Source organism: Tinamus guttatus, unplaced genomic scaffold (assembly GCF_059628265.1).
Source record: "Tinamus guttatus ecotype Peru unplaced genomic scaffold, ASM5962826v1 Tinamus_guttatus_pri_ptg000425l, whole genome shotgun sequence".
Classification (NCBI taxonomy): Eukaryota; Metazoa; Chordata; class Aves; order Tinamiformes; family Tinamidae; genus Tinamus; species Tinamus guttatus.
The window spans coordinates 22,528-39,617 of record NW_028288959.1 but is presented as its reverse complement, the minus strand read 5'-3'; the positions used below and the strand labels follow the sequence as shown (position 1 = coordinate 39,617).

Genomic DNA, 17,090 nt, shown 5'->3' with positions numbered 1-17,090 from the left:
CCTGTCCTTGTCCCCATGCCCATGCAGGTCCCCATGCCCATCCTTGCACTCATGCTGGTCCCCATTGCCTGTCCTTGTCCCCATGCCCATGCTTGTCCCCATGCCTGTCCTTATCCCCATGCGCATGCCCACGCTGGTCCCCATGCCCCATGCCTGTCCTTGTCCCCATGCCCATGCCGGTCCCCATGCCCATCCTTGCGCTCATGCAGGTCCCCCTGCCTGTCCTTGTCCCTATGCCCATGCTTGTCCCCATGCCTGTCCTTATCCCCATGCCCGTGCTGATGCTGGTCCCCATGCCTGTCCTTGTCCCCATGCCCATGCATGTCCCCATGCCCATCCTTGCACTTATGCTTGTCCCCATTGCCTGTCCTTGTCCCTATGCCCATGCTTGTCCCCCTGCCTGTCCTTATCCCCATGCCCATCCTTGCGCCCACGCAGGTCCCCATGCCCCATGCCTGTCCTTGTCCCCATGCCCATGCAGGTCCCCATGCCCATCCTTGTGCCCATGCAGGTCCCCCTGCCTGTCCTTGTCCCTATGCCCATGCCTGTCCTTGTCCCCATGCCCATGCCGGTCCCCATGCCCATCCTTGTGCCCATGCAGGTCCCCCTGCCTGTCCTTGTCCCCATGCCCATGCCGGTCCCCCTGCCTGTCATTGTCCCTATGCCCATGCTTGTCCCCCTGCCTGTCCTTATCCCCATGCGCATGCCCACGCAGGTCCCCATGCCCCATGCCTGTCCTTGTCCCCATGCCCATGCAGGTCCCCATGCCCATCCTTGTGCCCATGCAGGTCCCCCTGCCTGTCCTTGTCCCCATGCCCATGCAGGTCCCCATGCCCATGCAGGTCCCCATGCCCGTGCTGCTGCTCAGCCGCGCACGCAGGCCAGCGCGGCGTCCCCAACATGACGTCCCCAGCGTGACGTCCCCAAGGTGACGTCCCCGCGCTCAGAAGCGCACGCAGGCCAGCGCGACGTCCCCCGCGATCTCGAGCTGGTCGGCCTCCCCGGGCGGCAGCCGGTGGCCGTAGTCGCACACGGGCTGCCCGTTCACCAGCAGCTGGTAGCCGTGGGCCAGCGTGCGGATCTCCAGCTGCGGCACCGGGAGCCCGTGGGTCCGCGGCCCACGTGTCCCCTGCGTGTCCCCGTGTCCCTTGTGTCCCCTGCGTGTCCCCCGCGTGTCCCCCGCACAGCCCCATGTCCCTTGTGTCCCCTGTACAGCCCCGTACCCCCCCACATCCCCGTGTCCCCCATGTCCTCCATAGCCCTCGTGCAGCCCCCAGTGTCCCCCATACAGCCCTGTGTCTCCCACATGGCCCCATGTCCCCAGTGTCTGCCACGTGTCCCCCATTTGTCCCCGTGTCCCCCATGTGTCCTTGTGTCTACCACATGTCCCCCATGTCCCTGTGCCCCCCGCGTGGCCCCGTGTCCTCCATGTGTCCCCTGCATCCCACACGTCCCCCATGTGTCCCCATGTCCCCCATGTCCCCCACATGTCCCCCATGTCCCCCGTGTCCCCCACATGTCCCCAACATGTCCCTTCTGTCCCCCACATGTCCCCTGCATCCCTCATTTGTCCCTGTGCTCCCATGTCCCCCACATGTCCCCTGTGTCCCCCATGTCCCCCGTGCTTCCGTGTCCCCCATGTGTCCCCCCATGTGTCCCCGTGTCCCCCATGTCCCCCACGTGTCCCCATGTCCTCCACATCCCCCGTGTCCCCCACATGTCCCCGTGTCCTCCGTCCCCAAGGCCCCCATGTCCCCCACGTGTCCCCCACGTGTCCCCTGTGCCCCGCACGTGTCCCCATGTCTCCCATGTCCCCTGTGTCCCCCACATGTCCCCCATGTCCCCTATGCCCCCCGTGTCCTCCACGTGTCCCCATGTCTCCCATGTCCCCCATGTCCCCTATGTCCCCCGTGTCTCCTCCATGTCCCCCGTGTCCCCCACATGTCCCCCACGTGTCCCCTGTGTCCCCCACGTGTCCCCGTGTCCCCCATGCCCCCCCCACGTCCCCCATGTCCCCCATGTCTCCCATGTCTCCATGTCCCCCACATGTCCCCCATGTCCCCTATGCCCCCCGTGTCCTCCACGTGTCCCCATGTCTCCCATGATGTCCCCCATGTCCCCCCATGTCCCCCACGTGTCCCCTGTGTCCCCCACATGTCCCCGTGTCCCTCATGCCCCCCCACGTCCCCTATGTCCCCCATGTCCCCCATGTCTCCCATGTCTCCATGTCCCCCACGTCCCCCATGTCCCGCATGTCCCCCATGTCCCCCGTGTCCCTGTGTCCCCATGTCCCCCGTGTCTCCCCCATGTCCCCCACATGTCCCCTGTGTCCCCCACGTGTCCCCGTGTCCCCCATGTCCCCCACATCCCCCATGTCCCCCGTGTCCCCCATGTCCCCCACATCCCCCACGTGTCCCCACATCCCCCATGTCCCCCACATCCCCCATATGTCCCCCATGTGTCCCCGTGTCCCCCATGTGTCCCCATATCCCCACGTCCCCCACATCCCCCACGTGTCCCCATGTCCCCACGTCCCCATGTCTCCATGTCCCCCATGCCCCCCATGTCCCCCATGTCCCCCACATCCCCCATGCCCCCCCATGTCCCCATGTCCCCAGTGTCCCCCCCATGTCCCCACCTGGAAGGGCTGTCCCATGGCGAAGGGCATGGTGGCCACGTGCCGCTCCTCGGTGCCCCACTGGCCGCGGACCTTGGTGTTGCGCACGAGGGCGGCCTCGCGCAGCCGCGGGTTCACGTGCAGGACCACGTTCCCCGAGGCCGCGCTCCGCAGGTTCACGTGGAACCTGGCGCCGCCGCAGCGCTCGGACCGGCCCGGGGCCGCCGGCAGCCCGGAGCGCCCCCGGGATCCCGGAGCACCCCCCCGGGATCCTGGATCCCTTCTGGCATTCCAGAGCCCCCCCCGGGATCCTGGATCCCTCCCAGCAGCCCAGAGCCCCCTCCAGGATCCCAGACCCTCCCCCTCCAGGATCCTGGATCCCTCCCGGCATCCCAGAGCCCCCCCGCCCCGGGATCCCAGACCCCCCCTTCCAGGATCCCGGATCCCTTCCAGCATCCCAGATCCCCCTCCAGGATCCCAGATCCCTCCTAGCATCCCAGACCCCCCTGCAGGATCCTGGATCCCTTCTGACATCCCAGACCCCCCCCTCCAGGATCCTGGACCTTCCCTCCAGAATCCCAGACCCCTTCCAGCATCCCGGACCCCTCCTCCAGAATCCCAGACCCCTCTCCAGGATCCAAGACCCCTTCTGGCATCCTGGACCCCCCCAGGACACCAGAGCCCTTCCAGCACCTCGGATCCCTCTCCAGGATCCTGGACTCCTTCCGACATCCCAGACCCCTTCCAGCATCCGAGACATCCCCTTCCAGGATTCCAGGCCCCTTCTTGCATTCCGGACCGCCCTCCCCAGGATCCTGGACCTTTTCCAGCATCCCAGACCACTTCCCACACCCCAGCCCATTCCAGCATCCCGGCTCTCCCCTTCCCGCATCCCGACTCTCCCGGCGCCGTTCCGGACCTGTCCGCGTTGGGCCGGACGCTGCCCACGATGGTGATGGGCCGGGGCTGGGCCGAGGGCGTCCGGGGCAGCGCGGCCACGAAGGGGACACTCTGCGGGGACCGGCCACCCTCAGTGTCCCCAAGGGCCACACGGATGAGGGGGAGGATGGAGCCGAAGGCTCCGGGATGGGGATGGATGCGGGGGGCTCACCGGGTTGCTGACGACCACCGGCTCATTGGGCTGCAGGGAGAGGACGGTGTCACCCACGGCGGTGTCACCCGGTGCCACCTCCCAGCCGCCCTGGGGGGTCCCCGTGTCACCCGGTGCCACCCCCTACCTGCTCCGGCTGGATGCCCTTCCTGCCCCGAATCCTCTGCGGAGACAGGAGAGCGGCTCCGGATCGGGGCCGGGATGGGGCTCCCGTGGGAGATGCTCCCCCCGAAAAATCTCCATCCCAAATCCCAAATCCCAGATCATCCCGGAGCGTCTCCCTCATCCCGGCATGTGGGGCAACCCAGCTGCCCTGCAAGCGCCCTGCATCCATTTGCACACCCGCATGCATTTGCACACCCATGTGCATTTGCGCACCCATATGTGCACCTGCGTGCATATGTGCATGCCCACATGCATTTGCACGCCTGCATGCATTTGCACACCCCATGCATGTTTGCAAGCCCGCATGCATTTGCACACCTGCGTGCATTTGTGCACCCACACCATGTGCACCTGCATGCACACATGCATTTGCACGCCCACATGCACCCATGCCCTTGCACACGTGTCGCCCAGACCCTTTTCTGAGCCATTCCCAGTGGATTCCATGCCGGATTCCCAACTAGGAGCTGCCGGGAGGAGAGGCCGGTGAGCGCTTGCACCCATGGGTGCCGGCGCTGGGGGGGGGGGCACCCACTCACCGACTGCAACGGCGGCGCCTGCGGGGGGGCAGAGCGGGGTGAGCGGGGGGCACCCCGGGGTGCAGGGGGGATCCCAGGGTGCAGGGGGGGGTGTCCTGGGGTGTGGGGGGCACCCCGGGGTGCAGGGGGTGTCCTGGGGGGGTCCCGGGGTGAGCAGGGGGCACCCTGGGGTGCAGGAGGGTCCCGGGGTGCCGGGGGGGTACCGGGGTGCAGGGGGAGGGTCCCGGGGTGCAGGGGGGGTTCCGGGGTGCAGGGGGGGGGGTCCTGGGGTGCGGGGGGGATCCCGGGGTGCAGGGGGGGTCCCGGGGTGCAGGGGGGATCCCGGGGGGGGGGTCCCGGGGTGCAGGGGGATCCCGGGGTACAGGGGGGCACCCCGGGGTGCAGGGGGGGTGCAGGGGGGATCCCGGGGTGCAGGGTGGGGGGGTCCTGGGGTGCAGGGGGGGATCCCGGGGTGCAGGGGAGGGTCCCAGGGGGAGGGTCCCGGGGTGCAGGGGGGGGGTCCCAGGGTGCCGGGGGGATCCCGGGGTGCATGGGGGTCCCGGGGGGGGGTCCCGGGGTGCAGGGGGTGTCCCGGGGTGTAGGGGGGGGATCCCGGGGGCGGTTCCGGGGTGCGGGGGGGGGGTCCCGGGGTGCAGGGGGGGGATCCCGGGGGCGGTTCCGGGATGCAGGGGGGTCCCGGGGGTCCCGGGGGGGGGGGGGGGGGCGGTCTCACCGATCCGGTGAAGCTGACGCAGGTGACGGTGACGTCGCCGGTGACCTCGAGCGTCTGCACCGTGTGCGGGGGCAGCCGGTGCAGGAAGTGCAGCTGGTGCCGCCCGTTGAGCGAGACCTGCGGGGGCCGCGGGGCTGGAGGGGCCTCTGCGCCCACGGACGGGGGGCTGGGGTCCTCTGTGCCCATAACCGGGGGGCTGGGCTCCTCTGTACCCATAACCAGGGGCCTGGGGGTCCTCTGCGCCCATTGCTGGGAATCTGGGCACCCATTGCTGGGGGTCTGGGGTCCCCTGTGCCCATAACCGGGGGCTGGGGGCCCCCTGTGCCCATAACTGGGGTCTGGGTGCCCATTGCTAGGGGTCTGGGCTCCTCTGTGCCCATAACCGGGGTCTGGGGGTCCCCTGGGCCCATAACCAGGGGTCTGGGTGCCCATTGTGGGGGTCTGGGGTCCCCTGTGCCCATAACCAGGGGTCTGGGTGCCCATTGCTAGGGGTCTGGGCTCCTCTGTGCCCATAACCGGGGTCTGGGGGTCCTCTGTGCCCATAACCAGGGGTCTGGGGTCCTCTGTGCCCATCGCTGGGGGTCTGGGCACCCCATTGTGGGGGTCTGGGGTCCTCTGCACCCATTGCAGGGGGTCTGGGGTCCTCTGTGCCCATTGCTGGGGGTCTGGGTGCCCATTGCGGGGGTCTGGGGTCCCCTGTGCCCATAACCAGGGGTCTGGGTGCCCATTGCGGGGGTCTGGGGTCCTCTGCGCCCATAACCAGGGGTCCTGGGTGGTCTGGGCACCTGCAGCTGGGGGCCCTGGGGGAGAGGGGGGGTCTGTGTCCCAATTACTGGGGGTCTGTGCACCCATAGTCTGGGGTCCTCTGCACCCATTGCCGGGGGTCTAGGGCTGCCTGTGCCCACTGCAATGGGTCTGGGGGCAAGGGGGGGGGGTCTGTGCCCCATAGCTGGGGGGTCCGGAGCTCCCTGCCCCATAGCGGGTGCCCAGGGGGGTGGCCCCACCTGGTAGCCCTGGGCCTGGGCGTTGAGGATGAGCTCGAGGGCGGCCCCGGGCGCCAGGGGGGGCGCGGGCTGGCGCTGCTCGGCCCCCCAGGCGCCCCCCTGCTGCGCGTTGCACACGAGCACGGGGGGCCGCCCCTCGAAACGGGGGTTCACGTGCAGCGCGATGTCCCCCGAGGAGCAGCGCAGGTTCACGGCGAACCTGGGGGGACGGGGGACGGCTGGCACCCCCGGCAGGACCCCCCGCTGCAGCGGGGCGACCCCCCAGCCGTGCAGCAACACCCGGTGCAAGGGGGTAGAACCCCCCACACATGCACCCGCTGCAATGGGGTGACCCCCTTCCAATGCACCCGCTGCAATGGGGTGATCCCCCAACCATGCACCAACACCCGCTGCAATGGGGTAGAACCACCCACACATGCACCCGCTGCAATGGGGTGACCCCCCAACCATGCAGCAGCACCCGCTGCAATGGGGTAGAACCCTCCACACATGCACTCCATGCAATGGGGTGACCCCCCCATCCATGCACCAGCACCCGCTGCAATGGGGTAGAACCCCCCCACATGCACCCCGTGCAATGGGGTGACCCCCCAACCATGCACCAGCACCCGGTGCAATGGGGTAGAACCCCCCACACATGCACCCCGTGCAATGGGGTGACCCCCCAACCGTGCACCAGCACCCGGTGCAATGGGGTAGAACCCCCCCCACATGCACCCCGTGCAATGGGGTGACCCCCCAACTGTGCAGCAACACCCGCTGCAATGGGGTAGAACCCCCCACACATGCACCCGCTGCAATGGGGTGACCCCCATCCAATGCACCAGCACCCGGTGCAATGGGGTAGAACCCCCCCCAAATGGGGTAGAACCCCCCCCACATGCACCCACTGCAATGGGGTGACCCCCCAACCATGCAGCAACACCCGGTGCAATGGGGTAGAACCCCCCACACATGCACCCGCTGCAATGGGGTGACCCCCCAACCGTGCAGCAACACCCGGTGCAATGGGGTAGAACCCCCCACACATGCACCCACTGCAATGGGGTGACCCCCCAACCATGCAGCAACACCCGGTGCAAGGGGGTAGAACCCCCCACATGCGGCGGCACCCATTGCAATGGGCTGCCCCCCCGCCCCCCAAAAGCCCCCCACGCTCCCGCACCCCATGTATATAGGGGTGCCCCCCCAACCCTGTAGCACCCCATGCAATGGGGCTGGCACCCCCTGCCCCACCTCTTGGCCCCGACGGGCACCTGGCCCTGGATCACGATGTTCTGGCCCGGGCTGAAGCCACCAAGGATGCAGTGGGAGAAGGGGACGCTCTGCGGGACCCCGCGGGTGGGTGACACGTCGTGGGGGGGACACGGGGCCACCCCCAGGTCCCCATGGCCGTCTGGGTCCCCCCGACCCCCACCCCCGGCCACCCCTTGTCCTTCTGGCCACCTCTGTCCCCGCCATGGCCACCCTGGACCATAGGGTCCCACTCACTCCCATATGGCCCCATGTGTGACCATTTCGGTCCCCTATGTGTCCCTTCCCTCCCCCCCGCCTGACATGGTCACCTCGTGCCCCATGGGGCCACCTCGTGCCCCATAGGGCCACTTCCCCTATGAGAAACCTCTATGTCACCCCTGTCCCCTTCACGTCCTGTCCCCACAGCCCCCCTAATCTATATGTTCCCTTCATGCCCATTTGCCCCCCAGCCCCATATAGCCCCACCCTAGCCCTATATAACCCCCCCAGCCCCATAGGTCCCCCCCAGCCCCATATGTCCCCTCTGCTCCCACATGCCCCCTTCCAGCCCCATGTACCCCCACCCCAGCCCAGTATGTCCCCTCCAGCCCCACACGTGTCCCCTCCAGCCCCACACGTCCCCCCTCCCCTCCAGCCCCACACGTGTCCCCTCCAGCCCCACACGTGCCCCCTCCAGCCCCACACGTGCCCCTCACTGGGTTTAGGATGGGCGCCTGCCAGGACATGGTCGCTCCGGGGCGAAGTCTCCGCTGGGTCCCGCTCGACGTCCCCGCTCGATTCCCGCTCGGTCCCCGCTCGGTCCCTGCTCGGTCCCCGCTGTCCCCACTCGGTCCCGCTCGGTCCCCGCTCGGTCCCCGTTTGTCCCCGCTGTCCCCGCAGCCCTCGGGCCACCTTCGCTTTCGCTTCCCCGCGGCGGCGCCTCCCGCAGCGCCGCCCTTAACCCCTGCGGCTCCGGCCCGCGCCCCTCACCCGGCCTCGGGGCGGCGCCGCGTCCCCCGTGTCCCTCGTGTCCCCCCGTGTCCCTCGTGTCCCCGTGTCCCTCGTGTCCCCCCGTGCCCCCCCGTGCCCCCCACGTCCCCCATGTCCCCCGCGTCCTCTGTGTCCCCGTGTCCCCTGTGTCCCCCGTGTCCCCGTGTGCCCCGGGTCCCCGTGTCCCCGTGTCCCCCATGTCCCCCGCACGCCGCATCCTGCCGTGTCCCCCTGCCCTGCTCAGGTCCCCTCCACCCCCTTGGCCCCCTGCATCCCCCATGTCCCCTCGTCACCAAAAATGACACCCCGTCTCCTGCATGTCCCCCCATGCCACCTGCGTCCCTTGTGTCCCTCACATGCTGCATCCCCCGCCATGTCCCCCATGTCCCTCGTGTCCCCCTGCATTGCTCATGTCCCCTTGATCCCCTTGGCCTCCTGCGTCCCTCATGTCCCTTATGTCCCCTTGGCCCCCTGTGTCCTGCACGTCCCCCATGTCCCCTACATGTCCCCATGTCCCCTGCATCCCTCATGTCCCCTACATCCCCCTCGTGTCCCCTACATCCCCCCCGTGTCCCCTACCTGCCCCCCGTGTCCCCTACATGTCCCCCCTGTCCCCTTCACCCCTCATTTCCCCTTGGTCCTCTGTGTCCTATACGTCCCCCGTGTCCCCCGCATCCCTCATGTCCCCTTGATCCTCTGTGTCCTGCATGCCCCCCGTGTCCCCTACATGTCCCCCGTGTCCCCCACACCCCTCATGTCCCCTCGGTCCTCTGTGTCCTGCATGCCCCTGTGTCCCCTACATGTCCCCCATGTCCCCTACATACCCCCCGTGTCCCCTACATGTCCCCATGTCCCCTGCATCCCTCACATCCCCTCGGTCCTCTGTGTCCTACATGTCCCCCATGTCCCCTACATGCCCCCGTGTCCCCTACATGTCCCCTGTGTCCCCCGCACCCCTCGTGTCCCCTTGGTCCTCTGTGTCCTACGTGGCCCCCCATGTCCCCTACATGTCCCCCATGTCCCCTCCATGTCCCCCCCGTCCCTCGCGTCCCCTCGCTCCCCTCCGCCCCCCCCTGCCCCACGTCCCCATGCCAGGCCCGGCCCCACATCCGCCCGGCCCCACGGCGCGGTGACGGTGGCACGTGCCCCACACGGCCGGAGCCGCCCGGGGACATTGCTGCCACCTGAGTCAGGGCGGGAGGAGGCGACGCCGCCGCCGCCACCGCGGCCGCCACCGGCACAGCCAGATTTTCCGCCTAATCCGCACTTAATTATTTCCTTGGGCGCCCGGGCTGGGCGCTTGTTGTGGCTTTGGCGCCCGTGTCCCTTGTTGTCCGTGTCCCCGTGTCTCCCGTTTGTCATCGGAGGCCGCGCGTGGGCCGGAGCGGCCACTTTATAAGCGGCAGCGATGGCCGAGCGGGGCCGCTGGTAGCCGGGATGCAGCCGGAGGTGGAGACGGCTCTGCCGGAGCCGGTAGGGATGGGGACACGGGGACACGGGGACACGGGGACACGGGGGTGGCCCTGGAAGGGAGGCCGGGGGGGTTGGGGGGAGGTGGCAGCTGGATGTCCCCAGGAGGGCCTGGCTGGTGGCACCCGGGAGGGACAAGTCCCCGGCCACCAGTGTCCCCAGGGTGCCCTGGCTCCGTGTCCCCTCTGCAGGGTGGCCCCGGGCCACCAGCGTCCCCATGTCCGGCCAGTCCTCTGGTCATCCGTGTCCCCATGACAGACTGGCTGATGGCCCTTAGTCCAGCCTGTCCCATGGCCCCCAGTGCCACCCGCCCCACGTGCTCCAATGTCCCCATGGCCCCCTGGACAGTGGCCCCCTGTTCCAGCCAGTCCTATGTCCTCCAGTGTCCCCAGTGCCACCTGCCCCATGTGTCCCAGTGTCCCCAGGACCCCCTGGTCAGTGTCTCCCAGTCCAGCCTGTCCCATGTCCCCAGTGCCACCCGCCCCATTGTGTCCCATTGTCCCTAGGATCCCCTGGCCAGTGTCCCCCAGTGCCACCTGGTCCATGGCCCCCAGTGTCCCCATGTCCCCCTGGACAGTGTCCCCCAGTCCAGCCTGTCCCGTGTCCCCCAGTGTCCCCAGTGCCACCCGCCCCACATCCCCAGTGTCCCCAGGGCCCCTGGCCCGTGTCCCTGCGCAGGGTGGCCGCGGTGACGGGTGTCCCCACATGGGGTGGTAGCGGTGACCGTGTCCCCTTGCTGGGTGGCCGCGGTGCCTGTGTCCCCTTGCGGGGTGGTTGCGGTGACGGGTGTCCCCACGCGGGGTGGCCGCGCTGCCCGTGTCCCCTTGCCGGGTGGCTGCAGTGACCGTGTCCCCACGCGGGGTGGCCGCGGTGCCCATGTCCCCTTGCCGGGTGGCCGCGGTGATGGGTGTCCCCACGCGGGGTGGCCGCGGTGACCGTGTTCCCGTGCCGGGTGGCCGCGCTGCCCGTGTCCCCACACGGGGTGGCCGCGGTGACCATGTCCCCTTGCTGGGTGGCCGCGCTACCCGTGTCCCCAAATGGGGTGGCCGCGCTGCCCATGTCCCCTTGCGGGGTGGTTGCGGTGACGGGTGTCCCCACGCCGGGTGGCCGCGGTGACGCGTCCCCTTGCAGGGCGGCTGCTGCTCCGCGTGCTCCGCGCCGCCCCCGAGCAGCGGTGACGAGCGCGAGGCCTGGCTGGGCGCCGGGGACGGTCCCCAGCGCCGCGGGGACGGCGCCGCGGTCGACGTGGAGCCGGACGAGCACCCAGGTTCCCGTCCCCCCGGATCCCGTCCCGCCGCGTTCCGGCTCTCCCACCTCATCCCTCCCGGCTCATCCCATTCCATTCCCGCCATCAGATTCCACCTTGTTGTGCTCCAACCCATCCCCTCCCATCCCACTCCGGACGTGCCAGCTGATCCGTCCTATCGTGTCCCATCCCATCCCACTCCGGACGTGCCATCTGATCCGTCCTATCATGTCCCATCCCATCCGATCCCATCCCATGTCTCCTGCCCCATCCTATCCTTTCCATCTAATCCCATCCCATCTTTCCTATTCCATTCCCACCCTTCCTATCCCATCCCATCCTTCCCACCCCCCATGAATTCTTGTAGCAACTCCAAATCTGCCCAAGCAGCTTCAAAACGTTGGGATTTTGCCCCCAAACTCCCACACTCTGGAGTGGAGTCCTGCTCCGGGCCGGCACCACGAATCCAGGGGCAATTCCAGCTGGAATTTCACCCTGGCACAATGGCTATTGCAGAGCAGCTCGTTGCCATGGGGTGAGAATCCAGGGGCAATTCCAGCTGGAATTTCGCCCTGGCACAGCGGCTATTCCAGAGCAGCTCATTGCCACGGGGTGAGAATCCAGGGGCAATTCCAGCTGGAATTTCGCCCTGGCACAGCGGCTATTGCAGAGCAGCTCATTGCCACGGGGTGAGAATCCAGGGGCAATTCCAGCTGGAATTTCGCCCTGGCACAGCGGCTATTCCAGAGCAGCTCATTGCCACGGGGTGAGAATCCAGGGGCAATTCCAGCTGGAATTTCGCCCTGGCACAGCGGCTGTTCCGGAGCGGCTCGTTGCCACGGGGTCATTTGGCCCAACCTCCTGCTGTTTGCCCGCACTAAACGGGGCAGTTTCCGCCTTTTCCCTACAAACAATCGGAGCGGCCGCAGCTGCCAAGCGCCGGCAGGGTCCAAAGGCCACCGCTGTCACCGGGGCGCTTGGTGGCCTTCGCCCGCTGTCCCGGGGTGGTGCCCACGCGGGGTGGCCTGTCCCCACGCCGAGGGACACGTGGGTCCCCTCCCACGCGGGAAGGCCCCCGCGCTGCCCGTGTCCCCTTGTCACCCAGAGCTGCTCACGGAGGATGACGTCTACTGCCGGTGCCTGTCCAAGACGCTGTGTCACACGTCCACGCCGGTCACCGTGGGCGTCTACGCGCCCTGCGGCCGGCGCCTCTACTCGCTGCTGGACAAGGTCACGGGTAGGAGGGGGACAGAGCCGGGTCCCCCCGTGCCACGTCCTGCCCATCTGCCCCAGCATTCGAGGTCCCTCCTTGTGCCACGTCCTGCCCATCTGCCCCAGCATTCGGGATCCTCCTTGTGCCACGTCCTGTCCATCTGTCCCAGCATTCGAGGTCCTCCTTGTGCCACGTCCTGTCCATCTGCCCCAGCATTCGAGGTCCCCCTTGTGCCACGTCCTGCCCATCTGCCCCAGCATTCGGGGTCCCTCCTTGTGCCACGTCCTGCCCGTCTGCCCCAGCATTCGAGGTCCTCCTTGTGCCACGTCCTGCCCATCTGTCCCTGCATTCGAGGTCCCTCTTGTGCCACGTCCTGTCCATCTGTCCCAGCATTCGAGGTCCCCCTTGTGCCACGTCCTGCCCATCTGCCCCAGCATTCGAGGTCCTTCCTGCCTGGCCGGTCCAGCTGCTCCAGCCTCTGAGGTCCTGGCACCAAGTCCAGCCCGTTTGCTCCTCAGCCTCTGAGGTTCCTCTAGAGCCACATCCAGCCCATTGCCCCAGCACTTGAGGTCCCTCTTGCATGTCCAGCCCATCTGCTCCTTGTCCAGCTCCTTGTACCACATCCAGCCCATCCGCTCCTCAAGATCTGGGTTCCTCTAGGGCCACATCCAGCCCGTCCGCTCCTCCAAATCTGGGGTTCCTCTAGGGCCACATCCAGCCCGTCCGCTCCTCAAGATCTGAGGTTCCTCTAGGGCCACATCCAGCCCATCCGCTCCTCAAGATCTGGGTTCCTCTAGGGCCACCTCCAGCCCATCCGCTCCAACATCCAAGGTCCTCCTTGCACATCCAGCCCATCTACTCCTCAAGATCTGGGGTTCCTCTAGGGCCACATCCAGCCCATCCGCTCCTCAAGATCTGGGTTCCTCTAGGGCCACCTCCAGCCCCTGCCCCACACCGAGGTCCTCCCCGCCCCACAGCCCTCCTGTTTGCGCCCGGCGCTCGGGGGCCGTCGCGGTCCCTCCCGGTCCCGCCGCCCCACGCGTCTCCCGCGTCCCCAGGCTTCATGAAGGAGGAGATGGCGCGGCGCGAGGAGGCCGAGCTGCAGCGGAGCCACCAGCGGCCGCGCAGCCCCCACGGCTGGGGCCTCGTCCAGGCGCTCTGGTACTTGGCCTTCTACCGGCCGGTGATCACGGAGCTGCACCTGCGGCGGAAGAACATCGAGTTCATCTTCATCCGCTTCAGCGCGTGGCAATACGCCGGCTGCGACAAGCTGTGGGCCGGGCTGGTGACCACGCTCTGCGACAGCGTCCGCCAGCACTTCGGGGCCCTCCCGCTCAGCGTCTACCACGTCATGGGCAGCCGGCCCCGCTACGCGTCCGGCTTCAGCCAGCGCGAGTGGGTGCTCAAGAAGGACACGTGTCTCAAGCTCTGGGGGCTGGTGGCCCTGCTGAGCGCGGGGCTCGTGGTGCTGCTGGTGGCCTTGTTGGTGCCGGGCATCAAGGACAACCACGCGCTCAAGGTGGCCGGCAGCACCGTGGCGTCGCTGTCGGGCTCCGGGCTGGTGCTGGGCGCCGCCTCCATCCTCAAGAACCTGCTCATCAGCGAGAAGAAGAAGATCGAGCACTTGACCAACAGCGAGAAGTTCACGAGCCAGCTGGGCTTCATGAGCAAGGTGCGCAGCGAGGTGGAGGTGCTCATCGGCTTCCTGGCCTTCATGGAGATCTTCGAGCGGCGGCAGCTCCGCGTCGTGCTGGAGATCACCAGCCTGGACATCTGCTACCCGGAGAAGGTGGCCGGGGTGCTCAACGCCATGAACACGCTGCTCTCGGACGCCAACAGCCCCTTCATCTTCCTGCTGGCCGTGGACCCCAGCGTCATCGTGCCGTGCCTGGAGCAGACGAGCTGCATGAAGGGCCTGGCCGACAACGGCTACCTGTACCTGAACCGCACGGTGACGCTGCCCTTCTCCATCCCGGAGATGGGCACGCGCTCCAAGCTGCAGTGCCTGGAGGAGGCGGTGCAGACGCGCGAGGACCTCATGTACCGCATCATCACGCGCAACGTGGAGCGCGGCCACCGGCGCGCCAAGGGCGCCGCTGCGGCGCCGCCGCGCAACCGGCACGTCACGGACGCGGCGGCCGTGCCCTACATCCACGCGGCGTTCCGCGCGCTGCACGACGACGGCGACCTGCTGGCGCGCTACGTGCCCTGCAGCAGCGTGCAGATGCGGCGCATCGTCAACACCATCCCGGTGACGCTGCGGCTGCTGCTGCACCACGAGGGCGGCCGCGCGGAGCTGCCGGCGCGCGCCGCGGCCGCCTGGGTCGTGCTGGCCAACCAGTGGCCGTGCCGGCTCAGCTGGGCGCTGCAGTGCCTGGAGGACGCGGGGCCGTCGCCGCCGCGGCGCCCGCTCTGGGCCGTGTTCCAGGAGCACCGCGCGGAGCTGTGGGCGGCGCGGGAGCCGCTGCGCAACGCGCTCAGCCTGGACGGCGACCCCGGCCTGTTCGAGAGCTTCCTGGCGCGCGACTTCCCCTTCCGCGGCGACGAGGCCGCGCGGCTGCTGCGCTTCACCGTCAACCTGGACCCGTCCATCCGGCGCCGCATGGGGCTGCTGCGCGGCCTGGGCCGCCTGGCGCCCGCCGAGAGCCGCGCGGTGCAGCGCGCGCCCGCCGCGCCGGAATAAACACGGCTTGTGGGCCAAAATACCTGCTTCTGGTGCAAAATACCCTGCTTCTGGTGCAAAAATACCCTGCTTCTGGGCCAAAAACGCTGCTTCTGGTGCAAAATACCCTGCTTCTGGTGCAAAAATACGCTGCTTCTGGTGCAAAAACACGCTGCTTCTGGTGCAAAAACACTGCTTCTGGTGCAAAAATACCCTGCTTCTGGTGCAAAAACGCCGCTTCTCGGCCAAAAACGCCGCTTCTCGGCCAAAAACGCCGCTTCTCGGCCAAAATACCCTGCTTCTGGGCCAAAAACACTGCTTCTGGGCCAAAAACACCTGCTTCTGCCCCAAAAACACCTGCTTCTGCCCCAAAAACACCTGCTTCTGGCCCCAAAACACTGCTTCGGCCACAAAATACCCTCATTCTGCCCCAAAAACCTGCTTCCAGCCCAAAATACCCTGCTTCCGGCCTGAAAACAATGCTTCTGCCCCAAAACACCCTGCTTCTGGCCCAAAAACACTGCTTCTGCCCCAAAATAGCTTCATTCTGCCCCCAAAACCCGCTTCTGGCCCAAAACACCCTCATTCTACCACAAAACACCCTCCTTCTACCCCCAAAACTCTCATTCTGCTGCAAAACATCCTCCTTCTGGCCCAAAACATCCTCCTTCTGCTGCAAAACATCCTCCTTCTGGCCCAAAACATCCCCTTTCTCATCCAAAACACCCTCATTCTGCCCCAAAACACCCTCATTCTGCCCCAAAACCCTCCTTCTGCTCCCCAAATCAGCGAGTGCTGCGGGGGGATGTGGGAAGAACCTGGAACTGGGGCCGAAAGGCCGAAATTCCGGGGTTTATCCCAAGGAAAGGGCAGCCCAGGAGCCCCCCAGCCCCGTGGGGAGGAGGGGGGTGTCCAAGAGAGCAGGGAAAAACCCCGGAATCTCCCCAAATCCCCCCCAAATCCCCCCTAAATCACGCAATCTCCCCCCAAATCCCCAATTCCCCCCCACATTCCCCGCCGCGGTCGCCCAGGAAGCGACTCCCGTGATTCCCGCCATTCCCGGGCCGCGGAGGCAGCAGGGAGCGCGGAGCCGGGAGCTGACGGATGCGGGTTTCCTTTAATAGAAAACAGTGTGAACCGAAAAAAAAAAAAAAAGGGAAAAACAAAAACCGAAAGAGGAAGAAAAACAACCCAAAAGAGGAAGGTCAGCGAATAAATCCCCTTCTCCCGTAGTGTTGATGCAGCGATTCCCGTCGTGATTCCCGTTCAGTGCACGGATCCCGGCCCGCGCGGCCAAGCGCCCTCGGCTCCCTGATAGATTTATTGCACTTAAGAACAAAAATAATCAAAGGAAAGGGGAAAAAATAGAGGAAAATGGATACATAGAGAGCGGGGGAAGTCCTGGGCGGCCGCGGCGGCGGCTCCGGCGGAGGTTTCCCTGCTCTCCGGTGGGATGGGATTTTCCATCCCGGCATCGCTCCGGGGTCCCTCCCTGAGAAAGCCGAACGGCTGCTCCGGCGGCTCCGAGCGGAAAAGCTCCTCCGAACCTTTGGTAAAGCGTCTCCAAGCCGGGATTTTCCTCCTCTTTTCCCCCGATTCCAAAGGTCGCAGCGGCTACGCGAAAGCTCCGGAGTCCCGAGAGATAAAATCCCAGTTTTCTCCGGCGGCGTTCCCCGGAAAAGAGGGAAAAGGGCAGGAATAGGAGCGAGGTGCTCCCGGCCGGCAGCGGGATCCGGCTGCCCCTCCGGCTTCCTAGTGCGTCGGTCCCCAAAACGGGATAAAAATCCAAGGTTTTTGCAACGCGGGCTCGGCCGTGATCCCTCTTTTCCACGCAGGACCCGCATCCGAAGCCTCTTCCATCGGCGCTCCTTTTCCTTATATTTTCCTTATTTTTCTACTTTTAGGGGCAGACTTCCGCACACCGGGAGCGCGAGCTGGGAAAACGGCGCCGCTTGGGCCCAAAGTCGGGAATTCCGCACAGTCCTGGAAGTCCAATCCCCACCCGGGAACTTCGAAGCTCATGATAAATAGATACCGGGGAAAAAAAGAACCCAAAAAGGGGATTTTTTTCAAATAAATAACCATTGCGGCCGCGAGCGCGGCCCGTCGCGGCAGCTCGGATCCT

General features: G+C 66.9%; 2 protein-coding genes across 2 annotated transcripts; one reads left to right on the top strand and one right to left on the bottom strand.

Moving 5' to 3' along the window:
• Nucleotides 1-943: 943 nt before the first annotated feature.
• LOC148593219 (galectin-9-like) lies at nt 944-8,130 on the bottom strand. Its single transcript, XM_088531690.1, has 11 exons — nt 8,101-8,130; nt 7,385-7,473; nt 6,149-6,347; nt 5,099-5,261; nt 4,433-4,450; nt 4,212-4,360; nt 3,856-3,891; nt 3,729-3,758; nt 3,537-3,628; nt 2,639-2,804; nt 944-1,087 (listed from the first exon to the last, which is right to left on the bottom strand). The coding sequence occupies exons 1-11, from the start codon at nt 8,128-8,130 to the stop codon at nt 944-946; spliced, it is 1,116 nt and encodes a 371-aa protein (XP_088387816.1).
• A 1,681-nt stretch (nt 8,131-9,811) lies between these two features.
• Nucleotides 9,812-14,986, top strand: NKPD1 (NTPase KAP family P-loop domain containing 1). The gene is made up of 4 exons (XM_088531689.1): nt 9,812-9,847; nt 10,976-11,111; nt 12,196-12,327; nt 13,362-14,986. The coding sequence occupies exons 1-4, from the start codon at nt 9,812-9,814 to the stop codon at nt 14,984-14,986; spliced, it is 1,929 nt and encodes a 642-aa protein (XP_088387815.1).
• Nucleotides 14,987-17,090: the final 2,104 nt, after the last annotated feature.